The sequence below is a fragment of the Zootoca vivipara genome, chromosome 8 (genome assembly GCF_963506605.1).
Source record: "Zootoca vivipara chromosome 8, rZooViv1.1, whole genome shotgun sequence".
NCBI classification, from domain to species: Eukaryota; Metazoa; Chordata; class Lepidosauria; order Squamata; family Lacertidae; genus Zootoca; species Zootoca vivipara.
Genome location: NC_083283.1, coordinates 22,682,983 through 22,710,616, shown reverse-complemented (window position 1 = coordinate 22,710,616; position 27,634 = coordinate 22,682,983). Strand labels below are relative to the sequence as shown.

At 39.6% G+C, this 27,634-nt stretch overlaps 1 protein-coding gene across 7 annotated transcripts in view; it reads left to right on the top strand.

Moving 5' to 3' along the window:
* The window catches only part of VPS13B (vacuolar protein sorting 13 homolog B), a 358,159-nt gene that overhangs the window by 126,890 nt on the left and 203,635 nt on the right, over positions 1-27,634 (top strand). For all 7 annotated transcript variants that reach the window (XR_004693247.2, XM_035126123.2, XM_035126121.2 and 4 more), the window contains exon 20: positions 18,355-18,464. Coding sequence is in view for 6 of the 7 variants with exons in the window: in XM_035126123.2 (XP_034982014.2) it covers positions 18,355-18,464 (110 nt within the window). In the remaining variant the exon portion in view is untranslated. The remainder of the gene's footprint in view (positions 1-18,354; positions 18,465-27,634) is intronic.

The following is a 27,634-nucleotide window of genomic DNA, read 5'->3' as shown; positions in this document are numbered from 1 at the left end:
TTACCACTTTATAAATTAAAAATATATATGGCTATATGAGTCCAAGGAGATACTAGTTTCTTTCAATGCGTTTTGCATATCGTAATTGTTTTTGCTAGTAGGTGCAATTCAATCTGGGTTATCTGTAGTGCTCATTATAGTTGTTATGCTTTGGATCAAAAGAAAGATAAAACAGATTCAGTTACCAAGCACAGAATGATTTAGGATTTTGTCCGTACGATAGAAGGGAGCTGAAGTTTAGACTTACAGTGAATAATTTTGAGTAGTTTTCTGTGCCATTAGCGGAACAAATTAAACTTTCACTGGTTGACTGCATATACCTAAACAGTGCAGTGTGGGAGGATTATCAGCCAGTTAGTCTTATTGGTTTATTGGCAGCAGAGCAGATTTAAACCAAATTTTCCCATGGCAGAGGTACTGCACTCAAAATTCCAAAAGTTGTACTAAGAAATTTATGAAGTGGTATGAAAGTAAATTACTGAAGAGCCATCAAAGTAAGCATGTTATTAATTGACAATTTATTGACTTCATCCTCAGTGCCAGTGTTTTTTTTTTAAAAAAAGAGGATTAGCTTACAGACTCTGCTTTGAAAGCTGTGTGAGGTCTTCAGTTTAAAATACTTCAGTTAAGCTGTAATTAATTAACTTAATTAAACAAATATTAGTGAAAAAACAAAAGCACACTTATTCTTATAGATCTGGAAAAGCAGTAGTCACGAAATCAGCATAAATACCTAATCGAAAGTGTGAATCTGGATCTGGTTAGGATTGAATGCAACACTGGCTATCTTTGATCTTCTGAGAAACTTGGGACGCACTCAAGTGAATCTTTTGCTGACAGCACTTGACTAATTGCCTTAAATTGCATGATACGTAGCCCCCTAGTTGCTTATGGTTAATAATGTATAACTTGTTCAAACTGCTGAGCTTGCAATTTATGTTGGCAAATTGTTGGAACATGTATAGTAGTAAAAATACAAAATCTGCTTTCCCAGCTCAGAGGCTTGTATGACTTCATTGTGGCATGCTTTTTGGTAGGCAATAGTCTACTTGGTCGGTAAGACTGAGCTGCCAGCTGAGACCGTTACCATGCAATGATAAGCTTCATGTTGTGAAGGAGCAACACCATCTCCACCATACACCTGAGGTGCTGTATATGGAGGCTAATATGTGCAGCCACATAGTTAGCATGTTAATTTGCCCAGGGGGAGGATTGTGCAAATTGGGCTACAACACCTTAAGACCTCGGAGTGGTAGGCACATCATATGTTATGTCAGGTGCCGGCTGAAGAAGAGGGCTAACATTACCATTTATCCTCCACACAAAATTCTGTTGCTACCTTTTAAACATCAAAACTTCACCTATGATGAAATGAGTTCCTTAGATGCAAGTAGCAGTTTCCATAGAAGCATAGAATTTTGGAGTTGGAAGGGATTCCTGCAGTGCAGGAGCCTCAACTAAACTGTCCATGACAGATGGTCATCCGACCTCTGCTTAAAAACCTCAAATGAAGGAGAGCCCACCACCTTTTGTGGGAGTCGGTTCCACTGCATACCTGAAGGAGCGTGTGTTTTAATATTTTGTTGGAAGCTACCCAGAGTGGCTGAGGCAACCCAGTCAGATTTTTGGCATATAAATAATAAAAATATCATCATCATCATCATCATTATTACCATAATCATCATAATCGCTGTCAAAGAGCTCTTACTGTCAGAAAGTTCTTCCTGATGCTTAGTTGGAATCTCCTTTCTTAGAACTTGAAGCCAGTGGTTCAGGTCCTACCCTCCAGAGCAGGAGAAAGCAAGCTTGCTCCATGTTCCTTGCGACTTTTCATAGTTCAAGTACTTAGTTCCTTATTACAGTATAGGTCAGATGTGTTAGCATATACTGGCCTGTTATGCATTTTATTAATAGTATTTATAATCCTCCCTTCACTCAAAGGTCCCAGGATAGAAATATGTGCAGTCTAAACCAAGATTAATCAATGGGATCAAAACAGCTTTACACAAAATTCATACTTCAGTTACATATAAAACCAGCAGCATGATCACCATCACCACCACCACCACCACCATCATAATGCACATCAATCTCTGGTTTTTGTCTTCTGGGTTTCTGGGGTTTTTCCTGTTGTTATTCTGTCTCTCACAGCTACAATAAACCTACCATTAAAATTATGGACTGGTCATTTCTTTGTCAGGGGGCAAACGGGCGAATTTAGCAGGGGATCAAATACTTTCCTCCTCACTGTATTCTAGTGATATCGTGACACCTCCACCAGATCATTATGTGTTTTTCCTTTCTTTTTAATACTACTACAGTGGTACCTCTACTTACGAATTTAATGCCTTCTGAACACACATTTGTAAGTCGAAAAAATTTGTAAGTCGTATCCCATAGGATCGCATTGGGAGAAAAAATTCGTAAGTAGAAGCAACCCTATCTAAAAATTCGTAAGTAGAAAAAATCCTATCTAAACGGCATCCAAGATGGCGGACGGAGCTCCATTCGTAAGTAGAGGTACCACTGTACTTCTTTGGCGATCATTCGTAGCCAAGTAAATTTGTCTTCCATGAACACAGTCTTAACAGTGTGTCCGTAAGTGACTGTGTGGAGGCCAATTCTATTTCATTTGGGGCTGATGATGATCTCCTCAAGTTCTAGGCAATTTCATATTAATGGGAAATGCATTAAAATGATATGCCTCTTTCTGTAAAACCAGACTGCATGAAATGATTTGAGAGGTCATTGCAGTCATTACTTAGGAAAACTATGATAGTGTGGGTTAGGTTTTTTCTTTTGGAGTTTTGAGATCAAGAAGTTTTCCAATATATTGCAATAAACAAAAACTAAAAATGGAAGAAATCACTAACTAGACAAAAGTAAACAAAAACTGGCAAACTCAAAATGTTTTTAGAAAGAACTGGACTTCTTTTGTTGAGTTTTGTAATAAATAAACTGTTGTATTTCAGGGTGGGGTTAGTTTTTAATAAAAATAGATCTTGAAAGATATTTTCAAAAGCTTTAGTTTTCCAAAATTTCTACATGGCTGTATATAGATAGAGGTATAGAAGATTATCCACCCAGTTTTCTAATCATCACCAAGCAATTAGGAATGATCCTCATTATCTGTTCTTATTCTCTACCTTCTAGAGTGAAATGTTATGTTGTCAGAAACTTTAGGAATGATTAAAGATAATTGCTGGTCCCATTTTTAGCATTTGAAATCAAGTTTGAAGCTACTTGTAAGTGCTGATCCACTGTGACCCCCGTTTAGCCTGATCTGTGGTTAACATTGCTGCTGGTATAATGTTTAACCTTGGTTGAGGCCTTTATTGGGAATTTGTGCTCCAGAAGATAACCTGTATAAAAGGAGGTTTATTATCCCATGCCCTACTAACATGGTGCACTGTGAAGAAAGAAAGACCCAGAAATGTCCAGAGAAGCAAAACAAGGGGTCAATTGGTTCTTGGCCTTGTATTTTACTTTATACAGCACAATTCTATATATGTTTATTATATTCAAAAGGAAGTCCCATTGAGTTTACTCTTAAGAAAGTGTATAGAGAATTACAGCCTGGTCTTTCAAGCTGTGTTGAGATAACAAGTCTTTATCCTTTCAACTTTTATACCAAAGGAAACATTCACCAGCATAAACTTACTACGTATTTAATTTAATTTTATAGGATACAGAGAGCCAGTTTGGTTTCTGAATCAAATATTAAAATGTTCACACTCCTAAGCAGTTTCAATCTTTAGAGTCATCAAAGCATGCCTTAAATTTAGAAGCAGATGACCATGGCTAATTTTTCTGCCTTACTGAACTTTTGAGAAAACAAAAATCATCAAAAGGGGAAACAAGCCCACCATTTAAAAATGGACTACCAAGGTTCTCTTTTGAAGTTACGTAGCAAGTAAAAAACACACTTTTCTCAGTAAGAACACCCAACCCTCACAACCATCTTATCTCTGGCCATCAAAAATTGACATACTGTATTTTAGGAGTGCCACAAACAATTTATGTACAATCCCAGAACATTTTGGAGAAATTATATGAGAGGATGGCTAGACAACATTTATTTCTAATGATGGCCCTGATGAAAGACCTTCTCCAAAATGTGTCAGTCTTTGAAATACATTATTTGTGGCATTCATGAGAACTTTTCTCTCTTTGTTTTGCTGGTTGGTGCAGTAGTCCCCCCCCCCCCAGGTTTCTTCTGTACAGTATTTAAAAAACAGCAACCATGCTTCCAGGTTTTTTTCCTGGAACAAAACAGAGGAGAGGCCCTTGCAAAAAAACAAAAAAAACCACCTGATCCTAGTTACATATGTTTAATTTGCTTTAATGTAATTTGTAACTGTGAGCAGGGTTATAATAAAAATTTGCAAAGGTTGCAAATATGGAACAACAGGTTCATAGAACAGAGGGTTGTGAATGACTGAGTTGATCTTACTGGTTATTTTGATATTCTAGATCATTCCTGGATCAGATTTGCAATTGAGAGAATTGTCAGCTTTCTGTTTCTGTGACTATACTTAGCTACAACTGTTAAATAAGGTCCTGCTCCAGTAGGCAGAGAAAATCCATCTGCCATAGAGGAAACTCCTTATTAGTTCCAAATTATGAAGAAAACTGATATCTTTTCAGTCTTTAAGCAACTTCCATCTGTAATCAACCCTACAGTTCCTTCTGGCAGTCAGCTGGAGTTATAGCTATCAGCTTAATCACCAGATATGCTCCATAGCTTTGACCCTCTTCAGCCCTGGATAGGGCAGTGTCTGTTCTTTGAGCTAACAACCTGACACAGATAAACCTTTCCTTTCTCTGCACCGGAAATCTGCATTAGTCTAAGTCTTAGCCAAGTCAGGTTGTGATTTAGTCATAGTACTCTTCTGTGACTTAGAGCAAACAAATCTTTCCCGTCTTTGACTTGCATGCAAACCAAACTTTTTGCGCCCTACCTTAAAAACAAAACAAAACAGAACAAAATTACTGTGGTTGACTCCTAGTTATAAACCTTCCTTGCTTGTTGTACACCCCAATAAATTTGACTAGTGGGTTCTTTTAATACATCATACATTTTCATCACACCCATGAGTAAACTTTCCTTCCTTCCTTCCTTCCTTCCTTCCTTCCTTCCTTCCTTCCTTCCTTCCTTCCTTCCTTCCTTCCTTCCATTTCTGGTACAGTGGTCACCACGACTTAATGCAAAGATTGCAGATTTGATCCCCTTAAGGGACAGCTGCATATTCCTGCATTGTAGGGGGTTTGACTAGATGATCCCCAGGGTTCCTTCGAACAGTATGATTCTATGACTTAAAGGCTTTGCATGTGGAATTGACATAAATCCTGAGTTAAGATTGTGAAGTAATATGGAAATATCTCACAATCTCTGTGCTAATAGACCTTTGAACTCTCGAGAATCCAAACGGTGAGATTTGAGCACTGTCTCCTGATTTTGAAGTCCCCTGATCCTGCTAATTGACCCATCAGTGTATATAATTACATAAACAGCAGGCCCCCATTTGCAAATTTCAGATGGGAACTTAACTTACCTGGTGGCAAGGACTATTAATGTGGTTAAGAAAGGGGGAAAAATCTTATCTTAGAATAAAATGTGCATACCTAGTCATTTTAGCTGTTAAATTGTATGTATTTTCCATAAATGAAAAACAGCTCTGTACATGATTTGAACACATTATTCTCGGGTTGCATCACTGCCCTTATTCCAGCCATTCGTTAATGGTATCTTGTCAGTTTGGGATGGAGCACTCAAATAACTGGTTCTATCGCTTTCAAGGGACACCATATGCACTCCAGTGGTTTTTGATGGTTTCGGACTTGCTTAGTCTTGTTGATAAGGCATGCATTATATCTTACCATGACCAATCAATACAGGTTCATATACTTGGCAGTATTTCATGGTGGAAAAGTAGAGGGAACTGGGAAAAAAGATGGTCGAATCTCTTAACCATCTACTGCAGGCATCCCCAAACTTCAGTCCTCCAGATGTTTTGGACTACAATTCCCATCATCCCTGACCACTGGTCCTGTTAGCTAGGGATCATGGGAGTTGTAGGCCAAAACATCTGGAGGGCCGCAGTTTGGGGATGCCTGATCTACTGTGATGTTTTTATGTTGCCTTATAGATCAGTTGCAAACACACACAGCAGTGGCTAATCCCAGGAACATACTTCATCAGGATAACATCATGACTGAAACTCAGAGGTAGACATTAAGATGTGAAACTGCCAATATATTTTGTTGAGAGGAAAATCCTATACACACTGGAGACATAGCTGGACACTGGGTGGTCTTAAATGTAATTCTTCAGCGGGATTTTAAAAGAGGGCTGTTTGGTAGGCCATAACCTTAATGTTTTATATTTACTTCTTTCTGACGAACAGCTTTATATATATATTTTTCACTGAGAAAACCTAAGGAAGTTTTCTGAACAAATAATTAAGGTATCTATAGTGCAGTTATTATTTTTCTTAAACGTTACTGCCCCCATATGGACACAATGATGAACATACGCTAGCAATGTAGGTAAAGCTTCTCCCTAGGTTGCATGGCTTTAAAATGTCTACTTTAAAGTTTTAATCCAGACAGATATAAATAAAGTTTGGGTGATTAATGGTTAAATCAAGTTGATCATGTCTCCAGACTTGTTTGCTGTAATTACTTGTTTTCTGGCATACCAAATATACTTCAGTATTCACCTAAACTGATTGCACCTGCAATTGCTTAATGTAGTTGACTTTCCATAAAACTTACTCATTTTTGTGTACTGGTCATCTTTCCTTTCTGAGGATAAATTTATAATGGACTTTGAGGTGTTTAAGGTTTGGTAAATGCTTTTCATGGTAACTTGGACTCACAATAACTACTGTGTTACTTTCATAACCTGTAAAGCCCAATTAGAGGTGGCTTCATAAACCCCTGAAATTGCAAAGTCTACCCATCCTTATCTTTAAAAACATTTGTAGCTGCATCCATAAAATAGAATTGCTGACAGTTGCCGACATTTCTGAATGAGGCACATGCAGTTTGCACCTCCCATTATTTTCTGGGATTCACTAGATTGTTATAAAATTTCCAGGCTTGAAATAGGTGGGGTCTAAAGATTTTTAACAAGCTATGTGTGCGTGCAGGGATTATAAGGTTTTAATAACATTAAAATTTACTGCTACTACCACAGCATTTTTAAAGTGGAAAACTAAAGAACAGTCATACTTATTTTTAATCAGTTAGAAGTACTGCATGCCAAGTCAAGTGTTCTTTATTTATTTCAAGTAGTTCATTCACTGAATTCTTTGACTGTCCCAGAGGGCTCAGTGTGGAAAGGATGTTTACAAGTACAAAGTCAGAGTTATACACACTGCCTGCTCAACTCCGGTTTGTTTCATATGCTGTGGAATTGGTTGTTCTTTTCAACTTCATAGCTGCATTTTCAAAGACAAAAAGCACAGCTGCATTTCAGAATCGGCAAATAGTTACACATTCTATATTTCCTCATACTTTTTTGCTGTGATCAATACATTACAGTACAGGAATATGGCATTAACAAATTTAAAGTAGCCTATATGTTCAGTCCTGGCAGAAAAGAGTTTGTTCCATCTCTAGCTGTGTCTATTAATGCATCAGAACTATAATCTTCTTAAAGGCCACTTTGAAATGATAATGTGTGTGCCATCTTCTACATTTATGATATTTAATGACAGTGGAATTCTGTTTGTGCCACTGTTTAGAAATTTGTCCATAATCATCCAGCATAGGAGGTATGCACATTGATAGGTGCATACATGCATCTAGATTAATGTGTATATCACATTGATGTCTCTGTTTGATCATGGCCAGCTTTAGGTCTGGTGCCTAAAGGTGTACAATGAAGGTGCCAGTCAAACCTCCCTGGGGAGAGCATTCCACGAACAGGGAGCTACAGAGATCTTGTGAACTGCCCTGAGATCTTTTGATGAGATATAAATCTAACACATAGATAACAAGTAATAAATAAATACTTGTGTTGCCACCATCCAGACCTCTCATGGAGGAGGCGCGTGAATAAGGGCCTCAGATTATGAGGACCCAAGTGTGAGTAGGTTTATATGGAGAGAGGTGGTCTTTAAGGGTATGGTGTTCCTGAGCCATTTAAGGCTTTATAGGTCAAAACCAGCACCTTGAATTGGACCCAGCAACTAATTGCCAGGGAGTGTAGTTGGGCCACGATTTGTGTTATAGGCTCAAACTGCCTTGCCCCAATGAACAACCTAGCTGCTGAATTCTGCTCCAGCTGAAGTTTCCGAAGCGTCTTCAGAGGCAGCTCTACATATAACACATTGCAGTAATTTAACGCAGAGGTTACCAGAGCATAGACAACACTAGTTAGGCTGTCCCTGTCCAGATAGGGGCACAGCTGGGTCAACAACTGAAGCTGGTGGAAGGCACTGAGCCATCACTGAGGCCACCTGAGCTCAAGTGACAGCAAAGAATCCAGAAGTATCCCCAAGCTGCATACCTCTCCTTCAGTGTAAACCCGCCGAGAGCAGGCAGGTGGTAAGGAGTGAGTTGTGTGCCATTCATACAATGGTGAAACTGTACTCCAAACCTTCCAGTAGTTTCATATAAATGTTTAAAAGCATGGTAGACAAAATAGAACCTTGTGTGGACCCCACCGCGTAGCCACCATGGGGCCCACAGACGTCCCCCAGTGTTACTCTAGTAGCGGCTTTGCAACCAAGACTGAAGCCTGGCTGAAATGGGTTTAGATAACCCATTTAATCCAGGAGCATTTCACTGAACTAGCAACACTCTCTAGATCACTTTCATGAATGATATGTCTAAAACCACCAGGACTTGTCAAAGACATTTTGATGTCTGAAGTGGAGCAGCAGACAATGGCCCCTAGCCAGTCAAGGTGCACAGTACCTGGAACAAGCAAAGAGTTGGTTTTAATGGAACATTTTCTGTAAGTTAGAGCAAACATAATCTACATTACTCTGCCTCTTGCTTTTCTTTCCAGAGGACTGAAAACATGGCTTTACAAAACCTATATATAAAAAAGCTCCACCTACCACTGTGTCTGGCCTGCTTGTGGAAGGCAGCCCATGAGAGAAGGTGGTCATTGGGCTGAAAAGGTTTTAACCACCCTTGATTTAAAGCATTTATACTCTTGTCTCTTCTTAATTGTTAATCGTTTCTTAATTGTTAATTGTTAGCAAGGCAGCTAACAATAATTAAAATAACTTTAGAATAATGAAAAACTAAAAGCTGCACACTTAACTAAAAAGATAAGAAGTGCAAACAGCCATTCAAGGCAAATTAACCAAACTTGTTACACTAAGTTAAAAGCAATTCAGTGAGAAAGCTATTATTGCTCATGGGCTAAAGCCCCAAAAGGAAGGTTTATACAATCCATCTGAAGGACATTAGAGGGAGACAAGATGAGCACCTTTGTAGGGCAGTTCCAAAGCTTGAGTACAACCAGTGAAAATGCCTTATTCCACCATCTTGACATACTGGGTATGCCAGGGCAAGGGCATCCTTGAAAGTAGTCTTTAGGGAACAGCAGGAAAATTATATTTCTTTTTTCACAGAACCATGTGTAGACAAAAGCATGGTAGACAAAATAGAACCTTGTGTGGACCCCACCGCGTAGCCACCATGGGGCCCACAGACGTCCCCCAGTGTTACTCTAGTAGCGGCTTTGCAACCAAGACTGAAGCCTGGCTGAAATGGGTTTAGAGAACCCATTTAATCCAGGAGCATTTCACTGAACTAGCAACACTCTCTAGATCACTTTCATGAATGATATGTCTAAAACCACCAGGACTTGTCAAAGACATTTTGATGTCTGAAGTGGAGCAGCAGACAATGGCCCCTAGCCAGTCAAGGTGCACAGTACCTGGAACAAGCAAAGAGTTGGTTTTAATGGAACATTTTCTGTAAGTTAGAGCAAACATAATCTACATTACTCTGCCTCTTGCTTTTCTTTCCAGAGGACTGAAAACATGGCTTTACAAAACCTATATATAAAAAAGCTCCACCTACCACTGTGTCTGGCCTGCTTGTGGAAGGCAGCCCATGAGAGAAGGTGGTCATTGGGCTGAAAAGGTTTTAACCACCCTTGATTTAAAGCATTTATACTCTTGTCTCTTCTTAATTGTTAATCGTTTCTTAATTGTTAATTGTTAGCAAGGCAGCTAACAATAATTAAAATAACTTTAGAATAATGAAAAACTAAAAGCTGCACACTTAACTAAAAAGATAAGAAGTGCAAACAGCCATTCAAGGCAAATTAACCAAACTTGTTACACTAAGTTAAAAGCAATTCAGTGAGAAAGCTATTATTGCTCATGGGCTAAAGCCCCAAAAGGAAGGTTTATACAATCCATCTGAAGGACATTAGAGGGAGACAAGATGAGCACCTTTGTAGGGCAGTTCCAAAGCTTGAGTACAACCAGTGAAAATGCCTTATTCCACCATCTTGACATACTGGGTATGCCAGGGCAAGGGCATCCTTGAAAGTAGTCTTTAGGGAACAGCAGGAAAATTATATTTCTTTTTTCACAGAACCATGTGTAGACAAAAGCATGGTAGACAAAATAGAACTTTGTGTGGACCCCACCGCGTAGCCACCATGGGGCCCACAGACGTCCCCCAGTGTTACTCTAGTAGCGGCTTTGCAACCAAGACTGAAGCCTGGCTGAAATGGGTTTAGATAACCCATTTAATCCAGGAGCATTTCACTGAACTAGCAACACTCTCTAGATCACTTTCATGAATGATATGTCTAAAACCACCAGGACTTGTCAAAGACATTTTGATGTCTGAAGTGGAGCAGCAGACAATGGCCCCTAGCCAGTCAAGGTGCACAGTACCTGGAACAAGCAAAGAGTTGGTTTTAATGGAACTTTTTCTGTAAGTTAGAGCAAACATAATCTACATTACTCTGCCTCTTGCTTTTCTTTCCAGAGGACTGAAAACATGGCTTTACAAAACCTATATATAAAAAAGCTCCACCTACCACTGTGTCTGGCCTGCTTGTGGAAGGCAGCCCATGAGAGAAGGTGGTCATTGGGCTGAAAAGGTTTTAACCACCCTTGATTTAAAGCATTTATACTCTTGTCTCTTCTTAATTGTTAATCGTTTCTTAATTGTTGGAATATTGGGGTGTAAATCACCAATATTCTTACTACTGCCACTGGCTTCGGTAAAGAAGACAGCAAACAATCGTAGGTGCTAATCTACGTTTATTCAGAGAGTGTGTGTTCAGCCATCACTCTCCAGTTCAGAAGAAAGTGAAAGTAGAAAGAGAACAAAGAACATCACATGACAGGAGATCAGGTTACAGCTTGAGCTCCTGTGTGGGAAAGTTACAGCAATCACATAAAGTAAACATTCATCCACATGCAGCATCTGTGCCATGCAGAGGATTTATGCTAACATCTCCCCTGAATCCTAAAATGGAAAAAGATGCAAATGTGAGAGCATCATTAAGAGAAGTGAACAGACAGTTGTCATAAACAAAATAGGACTTTCCTGCTGTGGAACTCTCTGAGACTGGATTGACCAGCTTTGGCTTCCAGGGGACCAGAGCAGTTGCTCTGTTGACAGAAACAGTGTTGCGTTTGACAACCTGTTGTTGTGGCTTAGCCTGTGTGACTGCTGCCTGTTTTGGAGTTCTAAGCACAGCTAAATTTGCAATTGCTGTGTTGGCAAACTCCTGAGAATACCTCTTGGGTCCTCTTCTAATCCTCTCAGACCTGCGTGAGAGGTGCAAATCCTGTTTACTGAGATTCTCCCCCTCAGGACTTTTGGGAGAACTCATACCAATGGTAAACAGTGGATCTAGTGCTTCAAGCACTTTTTCATCATCCGATGATGGTCTGTTAAAAACAGCATGAGTTCCTTTGTGTATGACTGTCTCCCCTGTGTCAGAGCTACTCGGGGTAGAGCCTTCAGCAAAGGAATCATTATCACTACAACTTGTGTCAGTGTAGGAATCATCAAAATCATTGGCACCTATGGGAAATTCATCAAGAACATATGTTTCTTGTGGCGTAGGAGTGTGTTCTACCTCTTGAGTAAGAATCACCTCATTGGAAGAAAGCAACATAACTCTGTATTGACCTTCCTCAAAACCCAATAGAATGCTTTGGACTGGCTTGCCCTCAAGCGAAGCCACCCACATTTTGGTTCCAAAAACCTTAGTGTTGCTCATATCAGGCTTTTGTTGGAACAGAATCTCATAAGGAGAACGTTTCTGTCCTTTAGGAACCTGTCTGAGCCACTGGTAAAGGAAAAATGAGATGCTTTCAGCCCACAGTTGTTCAGACAATCCTGAACTCAGCAGTTGCGCTTGCATGCCTGCTTCTAACTCAGTGTTAACCTTAACACATAAGCTTTTGTCCCAAGCTGCCTGGGTTTTGGCAAACTTGTGGTGAATGCCTTTGTCATCAAAAAAAGCTTGAAACTCCTGTGAAGTAAAAAGAGGAATGTCATTGGTCAATAAACATTCAATTTTACAACCATGTTTCAATTCAACCTTAGCATGAAATTCAGAAAATTTCACAATAGCCTGCTGAGGCTTTTGCAGAGGATAAAACCACGTATACTTAGAGAAGTGGTCAGTTATCAGAAGATAATATTTGGCCTTGCCAAGGGACTCTGGCATAGGACCAAAAACATGAGCAGAAACGATCTGGAAACAACGTGTTAGACCTTTCTTGCTTGGTTGCTTCTTTGCCACCTTAGGCTCCTCTGGACCTGTCAAACAATCATCAACAACATTAAAGCATGCATCACTTTTATCATAAGATAATCTGAAAAGGTTATCTTTGTCTCTGTGTCCCGTCAAAAGAACTTCTCCATCTTTAGAAATCACACAGGTGCCCCTGTGAAAACACAGCTCAAACCCCTTCTCATCAATTTGAGAAACACTGAAAAGGTTTTGCTTCAACTCTGGAACAAGATACACATTACTGATACTCAAATTTAGAGATTTCAGAAAAATAGTTCCTTTTCCAATGGATTTCAAGGAATTGCCATCTGCCTGTGACACGATGGAGTCCAGCTTCTCGAAAGTCTGGAACAGTCTCTTGTCGTTGACCAGATGGTGCGAAGATCCCGAATCTATGATCAGATAAGACCCGTCGTCGTCTTGGTCATCAAGCTGAGTGAGCATTACAAGCATTTTGCGTGCAGTAGGGCCCTTGCTGCTGCCGCTGCTGCTGCTGCCGCTACCGCCGCTGCCTCGCCCCTTAGGCCCAGAAGCCTGTTGTTGACTTCCTGAGTCCTTCTGGGGTCGTCTGCATGTCTTGGCTGTGTGCCCAGGAATATTGCATAACTGGCATCTGACCACAGTTTTAAGGGCTTGTGCAGTCTCTGCAGATGCACCAGGTGAGGGTGAGACGCGCTCCCCGTTGGCCTCCGCCTGTGCGCGGGTCCTGTCCTCCTCATTAAGCAATGAAGCATAAATTCCTGCTGCAGTCATTTGCTGAGGGTCTTGAGCCCCCAGCTGGGCTGCAATAGCATTATAGGACTTGGGAAGGCTATTTAGCACTGTAAAGCAATAAATGTCGTCATCCAAATTGACGTTTCTGTCAACTAGCTCCTGGCGTAGTTGACGCATCTGATGCAAATGGGCTCTCAGGTCTCCTCCCTCCTTCAGACGCAAATTAATTAATCTCTGAAAGTATAACATTGTTGATCCGGCGCGCAACCTAAGGTGCTCGTCCCGAAGATGAGTCCAAACATCATAAGCATTATCTAAGTTCCGAATATGAACCAGCTGTGATGGGTCCAAATGCAGAACTATTGTTGCCCTTGCCTGTGCGTTGCGATTCAACCACCTGTGGCCTGGCAAAACGGGCGGTGCGTTCTGAATCAACTCAATAAGTCCTTGCCGGATAAGAACACATTCCATTTTAACACTCCACGTTGCATAATTTGAGTCATTTAACAAAGGACACAAACTCTTGGGTGTTTGATCTGAATCCCCGGCTTTAGCCATCTTGCTTCTGTAAGCGTGCTGCTAGCTTCTGACTTCAAAGTACAAAGAAGCTGCAAATTAGGCTTTCGGCAGGCATTTGCAATTAAGCTGCTGCTTTAGAGGTTTTATTGCCGCTATAAATCAGTCCCGGTTACTCACTGTTCCCGTGATAAGGAACGCAGACTATCCGTGCACTTCCTCCCCTGGAACGCAGGAACCGGTGACTCCCAAGCAGGCGAAATTCCTCAGGATCAGCTGCTGCAGATTTAGGCCTGTTTACGTGCCTGTTTTCACGCTTTTCAGAGGTCCGAAGATCGGAACCAGAGCTCAACCATCCTCTGCTACCACTGTTGGAATATTGGGGTGTAAATCACCAATATTCTTACTACTGCCACTGGCTTCGGTAAAGAAGACAGCAAACAATCGTAGGTGCTAATCTACGTTTATTCAGAGAGTGTGTGTTCAGCCATCACTCTCCAGTTCAGAAGAAAGTGAAAGTAGAAAGAGAACAAAGAACATCACATGACAGGAGATCAGGTTACAGCTTGAGCTCTTGTGTGGGAAAGTTACAGCAATCACATAAAGTAAACATTCATCCACATGCAGCATCTGTGCCATGCAGAGGATTTATGCTAACAGGGGCCCACAGACGTCCCCCAGTGTTACTCTAGTAGCGGCTTTGCAACCAAGACTGAAGCCTGGCTGAAATGGGTTTAGATAACCCATTTAATCCAGGAGCATTTCACTGAACTAGCAACACTCTCTAGATCACTTTCATGAATGATATGTCTAAAACCACCAGGACTTGTCAAAGACATTTTGATGTCTGAAGTGGAGCAGCAGACAATGGCCCCTAGCCAGTCAAGGTGCACAGTACCTGGAACAAGCAAAGAGTTGGTTTTAATGGAACATTTTCTGTAAGTTAGAGCAAACATAATCTACATTACTCTGCCTCTTGCTTTTCTTTCCAGAGGACTGAAAACATGGCTTTACAAAACCTATATATAAAAAAGCTCCACCTACCACTGTGTCTGGCCTGCTTGTGGAAGGCAGCCCATGAGAGAAGGTGGTCATTGGGCTGAAAAGGTTTTAACCACCCTTGATTTAAAGCATTTATACTCTTGTCTCTTCTTAATTGTTAATCGTTTCTTAATTGTTAATTGTTAGCAAGGCAGCTAACAATAATTAAAATAACTTTAGAATAATGAAAAACTAAAAGCTGCACACTTAACTAAAAAGATAAGAAGTGCAAACAGCCATTCAAGGCAAATTAACCAAACTTGTTACACTAAGTTAAAAGCAATTCAGTGAGAAAGCTATTATTGCTCATGGGCTAAAGCCCCAAAAGGAAGGTTTATACAATCCATCTGAAGGACATTAGAGGGAGACAAGATGAGCACCTTTGTAGGGCAGTTCCAAAGCTTGAGTACAACCAGTGAAAATGCCTTATTCCACCATCTTGACATACTGGGTATGCCAGGGCAAGGGCATCCTTGAAAGTAGTCTTTAGGGAACAGCAGGAAAATTATATTTCTTTTTTCACAGAAAACTTTATTACTGCAGAAAATAATTTAGTTTCTTATATTATGCATAGATGCTTAACAGGAGAATTGTTGATTTCTGAGAGTGGGGGTGCATTTCATGGTTTCAGAATGAAATGCAGGCACATTCCATTGAAGTCTATGGCAAAACCTCATGGAATTTTGATTCTTATGTGATAAAACTTGTGTGTGTGTGTGTGTGTGTGTGTGTGTGTGTGTGTGTGTTTGAATTTTCATGCTGTATAAGAGACTCTTTAGCCTCTGCTTCAGCTATAACTGAAAATTATCACAGTACTCTGGAGGATCCAATTGGAAAAGTATGTGTGGAATGTCAGTGTTTTGGCAGTATGCAGTAGCATCAAAACACCAAATGTTGTCTGCTATACTAAAATTAGAGACAGTTGGATATTTCCTTTTAGTGATTTATAGATCTGTTATGTACCAGATTGTCTTGTATACAAAATGAATGTTGTTTGCTTACATTCATATGGGATAAGTTGTGCTATTTATAGGCTCATGTGCATTAAAACCACACTCAAACATGCACCCACCCACACCCCTTCTGCGTTACATAGACAGCCACCTTAGTTTTTCCATTGGATATTACAGGCATAGGCAAACTCGGCCTTCCAGATATTTTGGGACAACTCCCATCATCCCTAGCTAACAGGACCAGTGGTCAAGGATGATGGGAGTTGTAGTCCCAAAACATGTGGAGGGCCGAGTTTGCCTATGCCAGGGATATTGGAAGCTGAATATGTTTTATTAGCCATATCAACTTGTGTAATACTAATAGACTACGATTGTTTAGAATGCTTCTTGTTAGTTTACTGGAGTCTCTTGCTGCCACCTCCATTACTAAAATATATGCTTGCCAGAATCATATTCTTAGCTACAGAAACCTTTCACATTAGTAGAATGGCGAAGTTTGCTATGCCGTGTAGAAAACAAATGCCATGTAGTTTCATACTGAATATTTATACTGAGTATTAGATTACAAAAAAATGCATTACTATTTTAGCTTTAAGAATGTTAAATGCTTGGGAATCATTTAAACTCTAATTAGTTTCTCTTAATAGCTGTCTACTTGCAAAGGACAGCGGTATGATAATTGTTTTATGATGCTTAGTGTTTACTTAGAAGCCTCCTCCACTGGATCATGTAAGCATGAAAGAATATGACACTTCATACGGTATGAAAAAACCCCCAGAGCATTTGCAAAAATATTTTCAAGTCTTAATTTTTTTTAAGTAAATGGGTTTTTTATTCACATGTATATTTATTTACTGCCTTATTCAACACATTATGGATTTTGTGGTTGCAATAATGTTTCCAATATCTCTTTAATGAAAAATGTGGAAGGTTTCTGAGCTGGCATATGTATGGCTACTTCTATGTTAATATACATTGCACAGAGGCAAGTGGCTTTAGCTCTGTATATTCCATTATTTGCCAGATACAAGAGTGGCCAAAAAATTGACAACAAAGGCTGACTTGCTACTTGTTTGGAAACTGCAGTTAATTAAGGGCCATTGCACTCATACTACAATCCTACACTGGTTTATTGCAAAAAAAAAGCCTATTGAAATCCATGTAAGATTTATTAATAATTAAATATGCTTAAGACATTTTGGAATGAATTTCAATAAATTTGAGTTACTATAATTATTTCTAAAAAAGAAAAGGCATTTGTCCAACACCTGTCTCTAAAAATCTTCTGCAAATTTATGATGAGACCCTGATACCAGTAGAGCTGATAGATTTTCTTCTTCTTTTACTAACTTTTAGGAGAACAAGATCAACTCCTCAGTTTTGGTATTTTAATTGAATTAGATACTATGTAACCATGACCTAGAAGTCTTTTATGTTTTCATCTTTTGACGTAGTATTCCCATGGCAATGTATAAGGGCTCTCACTAAGTACACACACACACACACACACACACACACACACACACACACACAGAGAGAGAGAGAGAGAGAGAGAGGCCAGTGCTGTTGTAAAATAAACTTGCCAGCTCAGTATTATTATAGGAAGTACCTTACTTTTCCATCTATAAGACGTTCCTATGTATAAGATGCCCCCTATTTTTTAGGGACTCAGATTTAAGAAAATTGGGGGAGATGGCACAGAGTTGTCGACCTTTTTTGGGGGGGGGGAATTGCCAAAAATTGCTCACCTGCACACATCACAAAATCTGCGTCCCATCGCTGGCAGAAACTATCGCCCGCCCAACTGCCAGAGCGTCAGCCAATCAACACCACCCATTGACGCAGCAACCAATAACATGCACAACAGTAATTGACAGCTGCGGCAGCAACCAATCAAATGTCTACCCTATGCACTACCCATGTAGAAGACGACCTCAACATTTTAGCATGGTTTTTAAAGGAAAAAAATAGTCTTATACATGGAAAAATGTGGTGGCTGGTGTGCACATAAACTCACCTGATGCTCTAACTCAGTAATTCAGTTTTCAAAGTGTATTCTGCCTGTGGCTACTCAATGGAAAATAATTGCAATTTTTGAACTCAAAACCATGGAATGGGTCCCTCCAAAAAGTACTGTGTAATGAGAGAGTACCCTGCATTGCAGCTGCCACTCCCCAACCTTCCTTCTAATGTTGACTTTTACTGTATACTGTTTGTTTTGTATTGTAAACTCCCCCAGAGTTATATATGGGGTTCTGTAGAAAATAACGAGTATAGGTGTTTGGGATATTACTACCCACGGTCTGTCCGAGATGAGAGGGATTTTTAAAAACATTTCCCCCCCTTGTGTGTAATGTGTACATCTTTGTTATTTTTGTTGTTATGTAGGAGCCGTGCTTTTGGCCAGCATGCAGGGCTTAACAGTCAATATCGATCCGATTTTATATACTTGGCTCACGTACCAGCCTCAGAAGCGAAGCAGCAGGCCGATGCAGCAGGTAAGAAATACTGAAATGCCTTCTCTTTGTGTGTACTTAAGTAGAATGTCTTGTCTACATTAGTGGGAAAGAAATGAATGCCATCACCCTGCATCTCTTATAAGTATCTTGCTGTTCTTCAATAGTAGAAGCACACTTGTGCTTATTGTTAAAAATAGGAGTCTTCTGTTTTGTTAGCTGTTTTATGTTCACTGTATAAGTGTGTGGTTCTGTCCATCACCTACCTATCATCTATCTATCTATCTATCTATCTATCTATCTATCTATCTATCTATCTATCTATCATCTAATCTATCTATCTATCTATCTATCATCTCCTATCTATTTTAGTTTACCCATTTTGAGGACAACATCATTGAAAATGTAACTAATAAAATCAACAGGACAAAATCCCCTCTAATGTAAAAAATGTATCTTTAAACAAGTAATTTATGTGAAAACTGACTTCATTTTAATGATTTATGGCCAGATTAAAAGAAAAAAGTTACATTATTTTTAAGAAGATAGCCAGATATTTCTTTGGCTGTCCTCTAGGGGGTAAGCATGCCACCACTGAAGGGCAGCTACAAAGAACCAGTTTTCTGACTGTGTGAAGTATGTTCTCTGAGCCCTGGGAAGTAAGGAATGAGGTCCACACATCACAATGGGACTCCCCCCCCTACTTTCCCCACATACCTCCCACACCCCCTAAATCTTCTCTAGAGAGTTGGGGGAACCCACACAACAGGTTTAGGGGGTGCAGGGGGTGTATTCCTTACCTCACTTAGTGATTCATTGATATCCACACTACGTTTTCTGACCCGTATGTAATAATATACTATAGGTAGCATACTCTGCAGCAGGAGAGGCTAACCTGTGGCTGTCCAAATGTTGTTGGACTCCAATTCCCATCAGCCCTAGAGAAAATGGCCAAAAGGCAGGGAAGATGGGAGTTACACTTCACCAACATCTGAATTATATATTTGCAGATAGGATTAATATGAGTTTTAAATCAAAATGTTAATTTGTTAAGCTGCTTCTTTAATGGCTAGCTAAAAGTTGAACACGGCATTGTATTGTTCTGAACATTATTCTTTAAACGTAACTTTAGTTAGGAGCCTAATGCCTTCAGAATATAGCAACATCTGTCATATTTGTGCTTTTCCCACTGCAAATGAAAGCACAAGCCAAATCGTAGCGGCTGTTACATATTTGAATATGGATCTATGTAGTTCCTGTTGCAACTATGTGGTTAGTGCTTTAGGGGCAAAAGAGGATGTTTTCCCATATCTGCATTTGGCTTCCGCATGTATCTGAACATTTCCCCCCCCCCCCCCATTTTGAATAGTGAACAGTGTGGACATTCAGCATTTTAAAGAAATAGTAAAGATCCATGAAAAAGTTTATGAATGCCTGCATAAATCTGCATAATACCTTCTGACTTTCTTCATTGATCACTGGTAAAATACAGTATTTCTTTCTTTTTTAAAAGGAAAAGCAAATAACAAGCTCAGTTAAATTTATGGAAAATCAAGTTCATAATTTTCCGAGTATATCATCCAGTTATGATTATCGCCCAGGCTGTCCAGAGTCTAAGCTGTGCTGCTGATGCCACAACACCTAGGGACGCACCTGATCTTTAAACAGTATATGCATTAACAAAAGGGGAATATAAAGTTAGTGGGAAAGGTTTGGGAGTTGATGACATTGCACAAACTTAACCGTCACAGAATGTAACAATAATAACTGCTGCCCTAGTGGCTGTGCAGCATCTGTCACAAGCACAAAACACTCAATAGATTGGGCTGTTGCACTGTGAGCTGAGAGCAATGTTCCCAGTAGCAGAATGGTTGTTGTGCTTGTGGGCTGCAAAACAGGAAATGACCCAGTGTGAAATATGCTTTCAAAGTCTAATATACTTATTTAATGGGGTGGCTGGTGCCCACTAGACTTAGTGGGGCTGCGAGGAGGTCATGTACGCATGGGCAGTGGGTGGCCAAGTTGTTCTGGTTCCCTCCCCCCCCCCCCCGCAAATTACTGTGGATACTTCAAGCATTGCAGTTTGACTAAAAGCACCTAACTAAAAGTGTCTTACTTTGGTTCAGAAGGGGGTCTCTGCTGCCACAATTTCTGAGTAATATAAAGCTGTACATTACTCAGAAGTAAGCCCCACTCAATTCTATGGGGATTACTCCTTGGTAAGTATGTACAGGATTGCCTCCTGAATTGGTTAATCTTAAAGGTACTACACAGGACTGTTAATAAGGGATTTCATAATTTTCCAAACCTATGTGGATAGATTTTTTTCCTTCTCTAGCTTATTCACTTCTACATCCCCCCTCGCCCCCAAATGCAGGATATGGTGGAAGGATATTTAAGTGGAGTAGGACCTAGGAGACCAGGATTAAAATTAGCCATGAAACTCACCATGTGACAGGGCCAGTCACCGTCTCTCAGGCTAACCCACCTCACATGGTTCCTTTGAGGATAGCATGGGGAAAAGAAGACTCATGAATGTCACCTTGAGCTCCCAGGAAGAAAGGTGGGATGGATATAAACGTAATAGGGGTACATAAGGAACAAATAAAACAAGTTTCTCTCCAGCCAGCTTGCCCCTGATTTTGAATTGGGGTAGGGGGTCAGGTTCAGAAGAAGGAAAAAAGGCTAACCTGAAAATCAAAGAAAAAGTAATCAGGGATACAATCAAGATATTTAGGCCTTGTAGGCCCACAGCAAATCCAATTTGTCTGCTGGGACAAGATTGCTTAAGTGTGTAAGTCATGTTCCTATACTACATATAGGCTCTGCAGCCGGAGTTCTCATCTGCACTATCCTATTGATGTAACAAGAAATTTAAGAAATTTGGATTACATATATTTTTAAGTACTATTTCTATCAATAAAGTGATATGTGATACATTCTTGTTTAATCAAACAACTAATATTTTTTTTAGAAGTACTCTTCCTTTTCTTTTACTCTCTCTCTCTCTCTCTCTCTCTCTCTCTCTCTCTCTCTCTCTCTCTCTCTCTCTCTGTGTGTGTGTGTGTGTGTGTATGTGCAGAGCACACAGTTTCACATCTGTGGTATCTGAAGAAGTGTGCATGCACACGAAAGCTCATACCAATGACAAACTTAGTTGGTCTCTAAGGTGCTGCTGGAAGGAATTTTTTATTTTGTTTTAACTAACTAACTGACTAACTAACTAACTAACTAACTAACATATGGCACATGTTTCCTCAAGGTGGTACATGTCTCTACCCTATGCATTTTTTACTCTCATAACAACTGTTTGAGGCAAATAAGGCCAGGAGATGGTAGCAGGCCTAATTCACCAAATAGCCTTCATAGCTGTGTTGAGATTTGAAATTTGGTCCTCCTAGTCCTGCGGTGACACTCTGGCCACCACACCAGCTCTCTCAGCATGTGCATTTTTTAGCATAAATAAATAGTTATAGTTTACTGTAGCATTTTCTCTGATCTATGGCTGAATACTTAAATTTAGGGCTTAAAATAGTTAACATTCATTCAGGGGAAATGTCAACTTGAGTACCTTTGATAAAGCTCACTTTGAAGGTCAGTCTACTATTTGCTACATTTTAGTTAGTGTTTTTTTTAAAAAAAACATATGGGTTTGGCCGCATTAATCCCATTGACTTCAACAAATACAAAGCCTCTTCCTCAGCTTTGAAAATATACCCCGTAATGCTTGCTCTGTGGCTTTAGATATTTTCCACAGTGATGCATTAAAAGGTTAGGTAAAAGCCATGTAATTATTGTGCATTCTATACAATCTTGTGACTGTTCAAAAGAGGGGGGGAAAGCATATGTCCACATGTGTTCTCCTCTAACCATCTGGTCTACATCAAGACAATATCTGCATTAAAAATAACTGTAGTGTTCTATATTTGTCAGCCTTCCTTGAAATACAATTTTCTAGTGGAGATCAATTTAGACACAAAATTAAGACACGTGTGCATTGCATGAAGGGGAATCATGAGTGAAATGAGGCTGCATGGCTGTGCAGCGTTACCGGTAGGTGTAGATGTCTGTTAGAGAAAGGCTTTCATTTACTAATGTCTGTGCCTGATGTGTTGCTGTCAGAAGCAGAGTCATATACAACTCCTTACCTTGGTGCAGACCAGAGTTCTCCACTCACGTCCCTTTGTATGTGCGATTCCTCTTCATCCAGCATACAGTGTAGTAAAACGTCCGGTATATACTTGCAATTACCATAACACTTTGCACGAAGAAATGAGAACAGTGAGAGTTAATAGTTTATTGACGTGGAAGGTTTATTTGTTGATATGAGGACCAGTTACAGTCTAAATCATCTCCATACTATTGGTGATTCTACGGTTCTCAACAACAACACCCTTGCTGTTCTTTATTAAGCGTTGTCTTAGGGTCATCCAGAGAGGAGGAGGAGGAGGTTTCATGTCACAAAAAGGTCATTCAGGTCCCACTTTTCTCTGTGTGCAATTGGCACACACTCAACCACTCTGCGTGAAGATAATCTGGACAATAGTGTTGAAGGACTATGGCCCACTTCAGATGTTAGGTACTCCGGTCAACGAAGCATGACTAGTAATAGTTTCAGTCTCTTGTCTGAGAGCCCAACAATGGTTACATTGGTTCAGACATCATAAACCACACATGTGAGTGAGACCCAGGGTGTGAGCTCTATAGAAGAGGGATCTGTGCCAAAAATGTGTCAGAAATTTGCCCTACTTCCCCTTAAGACAATTCCAGTGCTATACAACTGTTCTATCAGTGGAAATTGGTAATAATTGTGGACTTGGCCCCTTGGCTCCAACTTGAGGCACCAAATAAAAATGTAAAAATATGCAATTTTGTTCTAAAATAAATGCTAATTTGTGCTCCAGTGGATGTTGTACAAAGGATACATGCAGAATCAAAACAGAAAACGTGAAAAGCTGTTTTTATAATAAATATGCTATTGGATATTTTTCCACTTCTTTATTGCTGTTTACTTTGCTATTAATTAGGTGTGTCACCCAATTATGTTCTCTCTCTCCCCCCATCCATTTATATTCCATCTTCCTTCTATAGAACTCAGAGTAGTATAAATAGGATTTCTTTTTGGTCTCCCATTCAGGCATAGACCAAACCAGTCCTGCTTAGCATTAACAAAGTGGCTGTATCATGTGTCTTCAGATCATGTCCATTATAGTGGCTGAGTCTAGATTTTTAATGTAAAACCCCCGTAAATTGCCTTTGAAGAAAATGTAGCACCAGTAACTGCAGCTTGATAGTTGGCACACATCCATTTCTTTGTATACCAGGAAATGGCTGTGACTTTATATTGAAAAGTATAAGGTTTTATTTTTATTGTTGTGTGACTCTCTTTTATTGCCGTCATGCCAGTTCCAAAATGGTAATGTAATAAAGGTGACAGTGTATTATTCTATGTAAGTAAAACTGTTTTTGAAATATGGAGCTATTCATTATATTTTGCTCAGTTGTAGTAGCCTCCAGTAGAAAAGTGTTTCCAATAATGATGTTGAATAAGTAAGCTGAAATCTCACTTCTTTGATTGCTTTAGTTCATTTTGGATTTCAGAAATAGTGCACCAGTCTTTGTTATTTTAACTCATGTGCAACTATTCATTCTACATGCATATTTTATGGCTTTGTTTTTCATCTGTTAATTTTTGCCTGCTGCAATTGTTACCTCTGTTTTATATACCGTACATTATAAATGGAAAGAATAATAAAAAAAATACAAAAAAGAAATAATGCACTAGTAAAACACACTGCATTGTTCAGGAGGCTAATTCAATTCTCTCCTTTCTGGGGAACAAAATAGCATAAATCCGTCATCACAACCCTTTCTGAGCTGTGAAATTATTATTTATTATTTTTTAGTCATACATCCTTAGCATTCCAGAGATGAGAATTTGAAATTTTTAATACTTCATACACGGTGCCATTGCCCAGATGTTTTCAGAGCCCCAAAAATAACTGAGCACTTCTTTTAAATAATGCATTCTTTCAGAAAGCTCATGTGGCTTATTGAAGCAGAATGTTGTGACTGAGTCAGTCCAAAGTGCACACGCCAGATCTTCCTGTGTCCTCTGGCTTTTCCTTTCCTTTTGCTTCACAGCTCCTGTTGTTGAACTCACAGAACCTACTTTCCAAACTTGGAGAATTTTAAAAACAGTTTGTGGTGTGATGCATGCTAAAACCGTTGCATGCTTCCTCTCCTTTTCACATTGTGTTATTGGCTTGCCAGAATAGCAGTCTAATATGTTTGTGTTTCAATGTGGATTTAGATTTTTTTTTTTATGTATCTTTGGGTCACCCCCCCCCCCAAATTTCAATGCTGATCCTAAAGTTTCTGCATGGAACTAAGTCAGGGACAGCCCACCCATGAAGTAGGGTGAAGCAGCTGCCTCAGGCAACACCCATGTGGGTCCCACCACCAGCCTGCTGCCTCCACCACTGGTGGAGAAGTGGCACTGGCATCAGCACTGATTTCCAGAGAGAACTTGCCAAAATATTGCAAGATCTCACAGAGCGCGAGAGATCACATAAGATCTCGCTGGTGCCGCTTCTCTGTGGTTGGTGCTGTTGGCAGAGGAGACGGCAGAGGTGGCTACGGGGCAGAGTAGGGACAGTACTTTGCATTTTGCCTGACACATCAAAATGGGATGTGTCATTCCTTAAGTAAGTGTCATTTATTCCGCCTGATTTTGCTTTATTCACATCCAATAGTCTTGTTGCAAAATTACTAATTTTCTTCTTTTACAGAAAAGAGACATGTAAAAGTAGGTGGACTAAAAAGACTCAACTATTTCTCGGTATTGCAAAACTGAATTGTCGCTGAAGCAACTGCTAGGCAACTGTTGGTATTTGTTCAAAGGACACAAGCAGCATCGTACTTGGTGTTGCTAGCAGATTCTAAGAAACAAAAAAAAAAGTTTTGAAATCAGATCGGCCTGCCATCTTGATGCGAAAGATGGATCCTGACCTAGTTTACTTGATCCTGTGAAGTAGATCAGGATCTGCTTTCGGTGTTTGTCTGGCAGTTTAATGTGATGCAACTAACCAAAGAGGTCACAAAATTTAAACAGTTTCTTAAAATTTAAAATGAAACCCTATTGATCATATCAGTGAATTGAGATGTTGTTAATTTTGTAAGACATTTCTGGAATCAATTAAATGTAAAGTATATCGGAATGCAGATATAATGCAGAACAATTCTGATTGTTGTATTTTCTCATTATTAAGCAGTTTTCTAGAGATAATTGACATAATTAGCATAGTTATATTTGAATAATTGAAATCTTTAATTCTAGAGATAATTGACATAATTAGCATAGTTATATTTGAATAATTGAAATCTTTAATTCTCATAAATACATTCCAGTTGCTTAGTTTTCTGTTAACTGGTGAGTGTTTTCTTCTTCTAGTTAACTGGTGAGTGTTTTCTTCTAACGTTAAGGTGGCTGTGCAGAAGTGACAGAGATAACAAATCAATGTTGTATCACTTGCATAAGAATCCTTCTCATGTTCTCCAGCTGTGGTGCAGTTGTCATTTGCTATTTTTTCCAACTGCAATTTCCTTGCTGGTTTGTGGCTAAAACCCAACATCTTGATCATTTTCCACCCAGTTTAAGATTGATCTTTCATTTACTTTATAGTTACAGCCAGCAGTGCCAAAAAGCTGGCAAAATTGTATTGGGTGTCATCAGCTTCAGCTTCAAGCCTGAGTGCAGTGAGCAAAGATGAAACAGCTGTTTCATTGTCCAGATCAGCACCCAGTACATGGCCATAATCTTTTCCATCTTTCTCTGGCTGTGATCATTTTTATTTCTCCCTCATTTCAAATAGCATAGTGTACAATATTTACCCTTCTCTACTGTTATACCAAACTGACTATATTTTCAAGCCATGTTTTTGCATCAAACTAGTTGTACTGTCTCCGACTTTTGTTTTGCTAGGTTTTCAGCTTTCTTTTATATTTGACATAGTAGCATCTTGGCAACAGTATGGTCAGTAGTTGAGAACAGAGGAGGGAAAGGCCTTCTTTCGTACTTTTTCTTAAGACGACAGTTGTATTTTATTTTTATTTTTTTAGAATTGTAACTCAGAATTAAAATGACATGTAGCAATCCTATCTTCTTTATACTGGCATCCAATCATAGAATTAAGAGCTAGACTTGAGGTGTCACTGCAATCCTCTAGTCTTAGTATGAAGAACTGGCTGCATGCATAACTGCCCAAGAGGAGAGGTACTGTTTGTTGGAGATTCATTCCCCTTGTTTGCATTCATGGGATTGTTGTCTATCACATGATGGTATATGTTTTCATTCCACAGTGGGAAGTGACGAAGACAGGATGTTTGTGTTACTGTGTTTCCTGAAGTGGGACTATTGTCCTTTGTTCATGCTCTTTGCTGTCTGATGCTAGAGAGAGAGGGAGCCATGTTGCAGTGCTCCAAGTGTATTTTATGTAAATAAATGTAGATTGGCCAAATGCTGTGCTACTGAGTTCTGTTACGCAATTGTGCAAACTCTGCGGATCAGTTGACATCAGTCGCTGTGATGTTCGGGCTGAAGAATGCTTTTGAAGCTCCCAAACAATCGACCAGGAGGGAGAGGACATGCCATTCAGGCATATGTCTCTGCCAGGGTCCTACTTGCGAGTAAGAGATCCTAACACTGTTATGGATCAGGAAATGGTTAAGCAGTGGGAAGCAGACAGTAGGAATAAATTGACATCTCTTCAAAGGGAGGGATGTACAGCGTTGAGTTCCCCAAGGATCGGTATTCAGAACTGTGCTTTTTAATTTGTTCAGAAATGATCTAGAGTTAGGGGTGAGCATGAGGTGGCCAGGTTTGCTGATGATGCTAAATTGTTCAGGGTCATTAAAACAAAAAGAGATTGTGAAAAGCTCTAAAATGACTCCTCCAAACTAAGAGAATGAGTGGTAAAATGGCAAATGCAATTCTATGTAAACAAGTGTAAAGTGATGTGCAAAAAATAATAATATTAATTTGGGTTTGAAGTGGCAGTGACTGACCTGACCAAGAATGAGAGCTTGGGATCATAGCGAGTATCTTGAGGAAGATGTTGATCCTGTGTTTGGCAGCTGTGAAAAAGGAAGATTTTGTGCTAGGGATTATTAGTAAAGTTTTTCTTCCTCTCTCATAACGTTAGAACATCCAA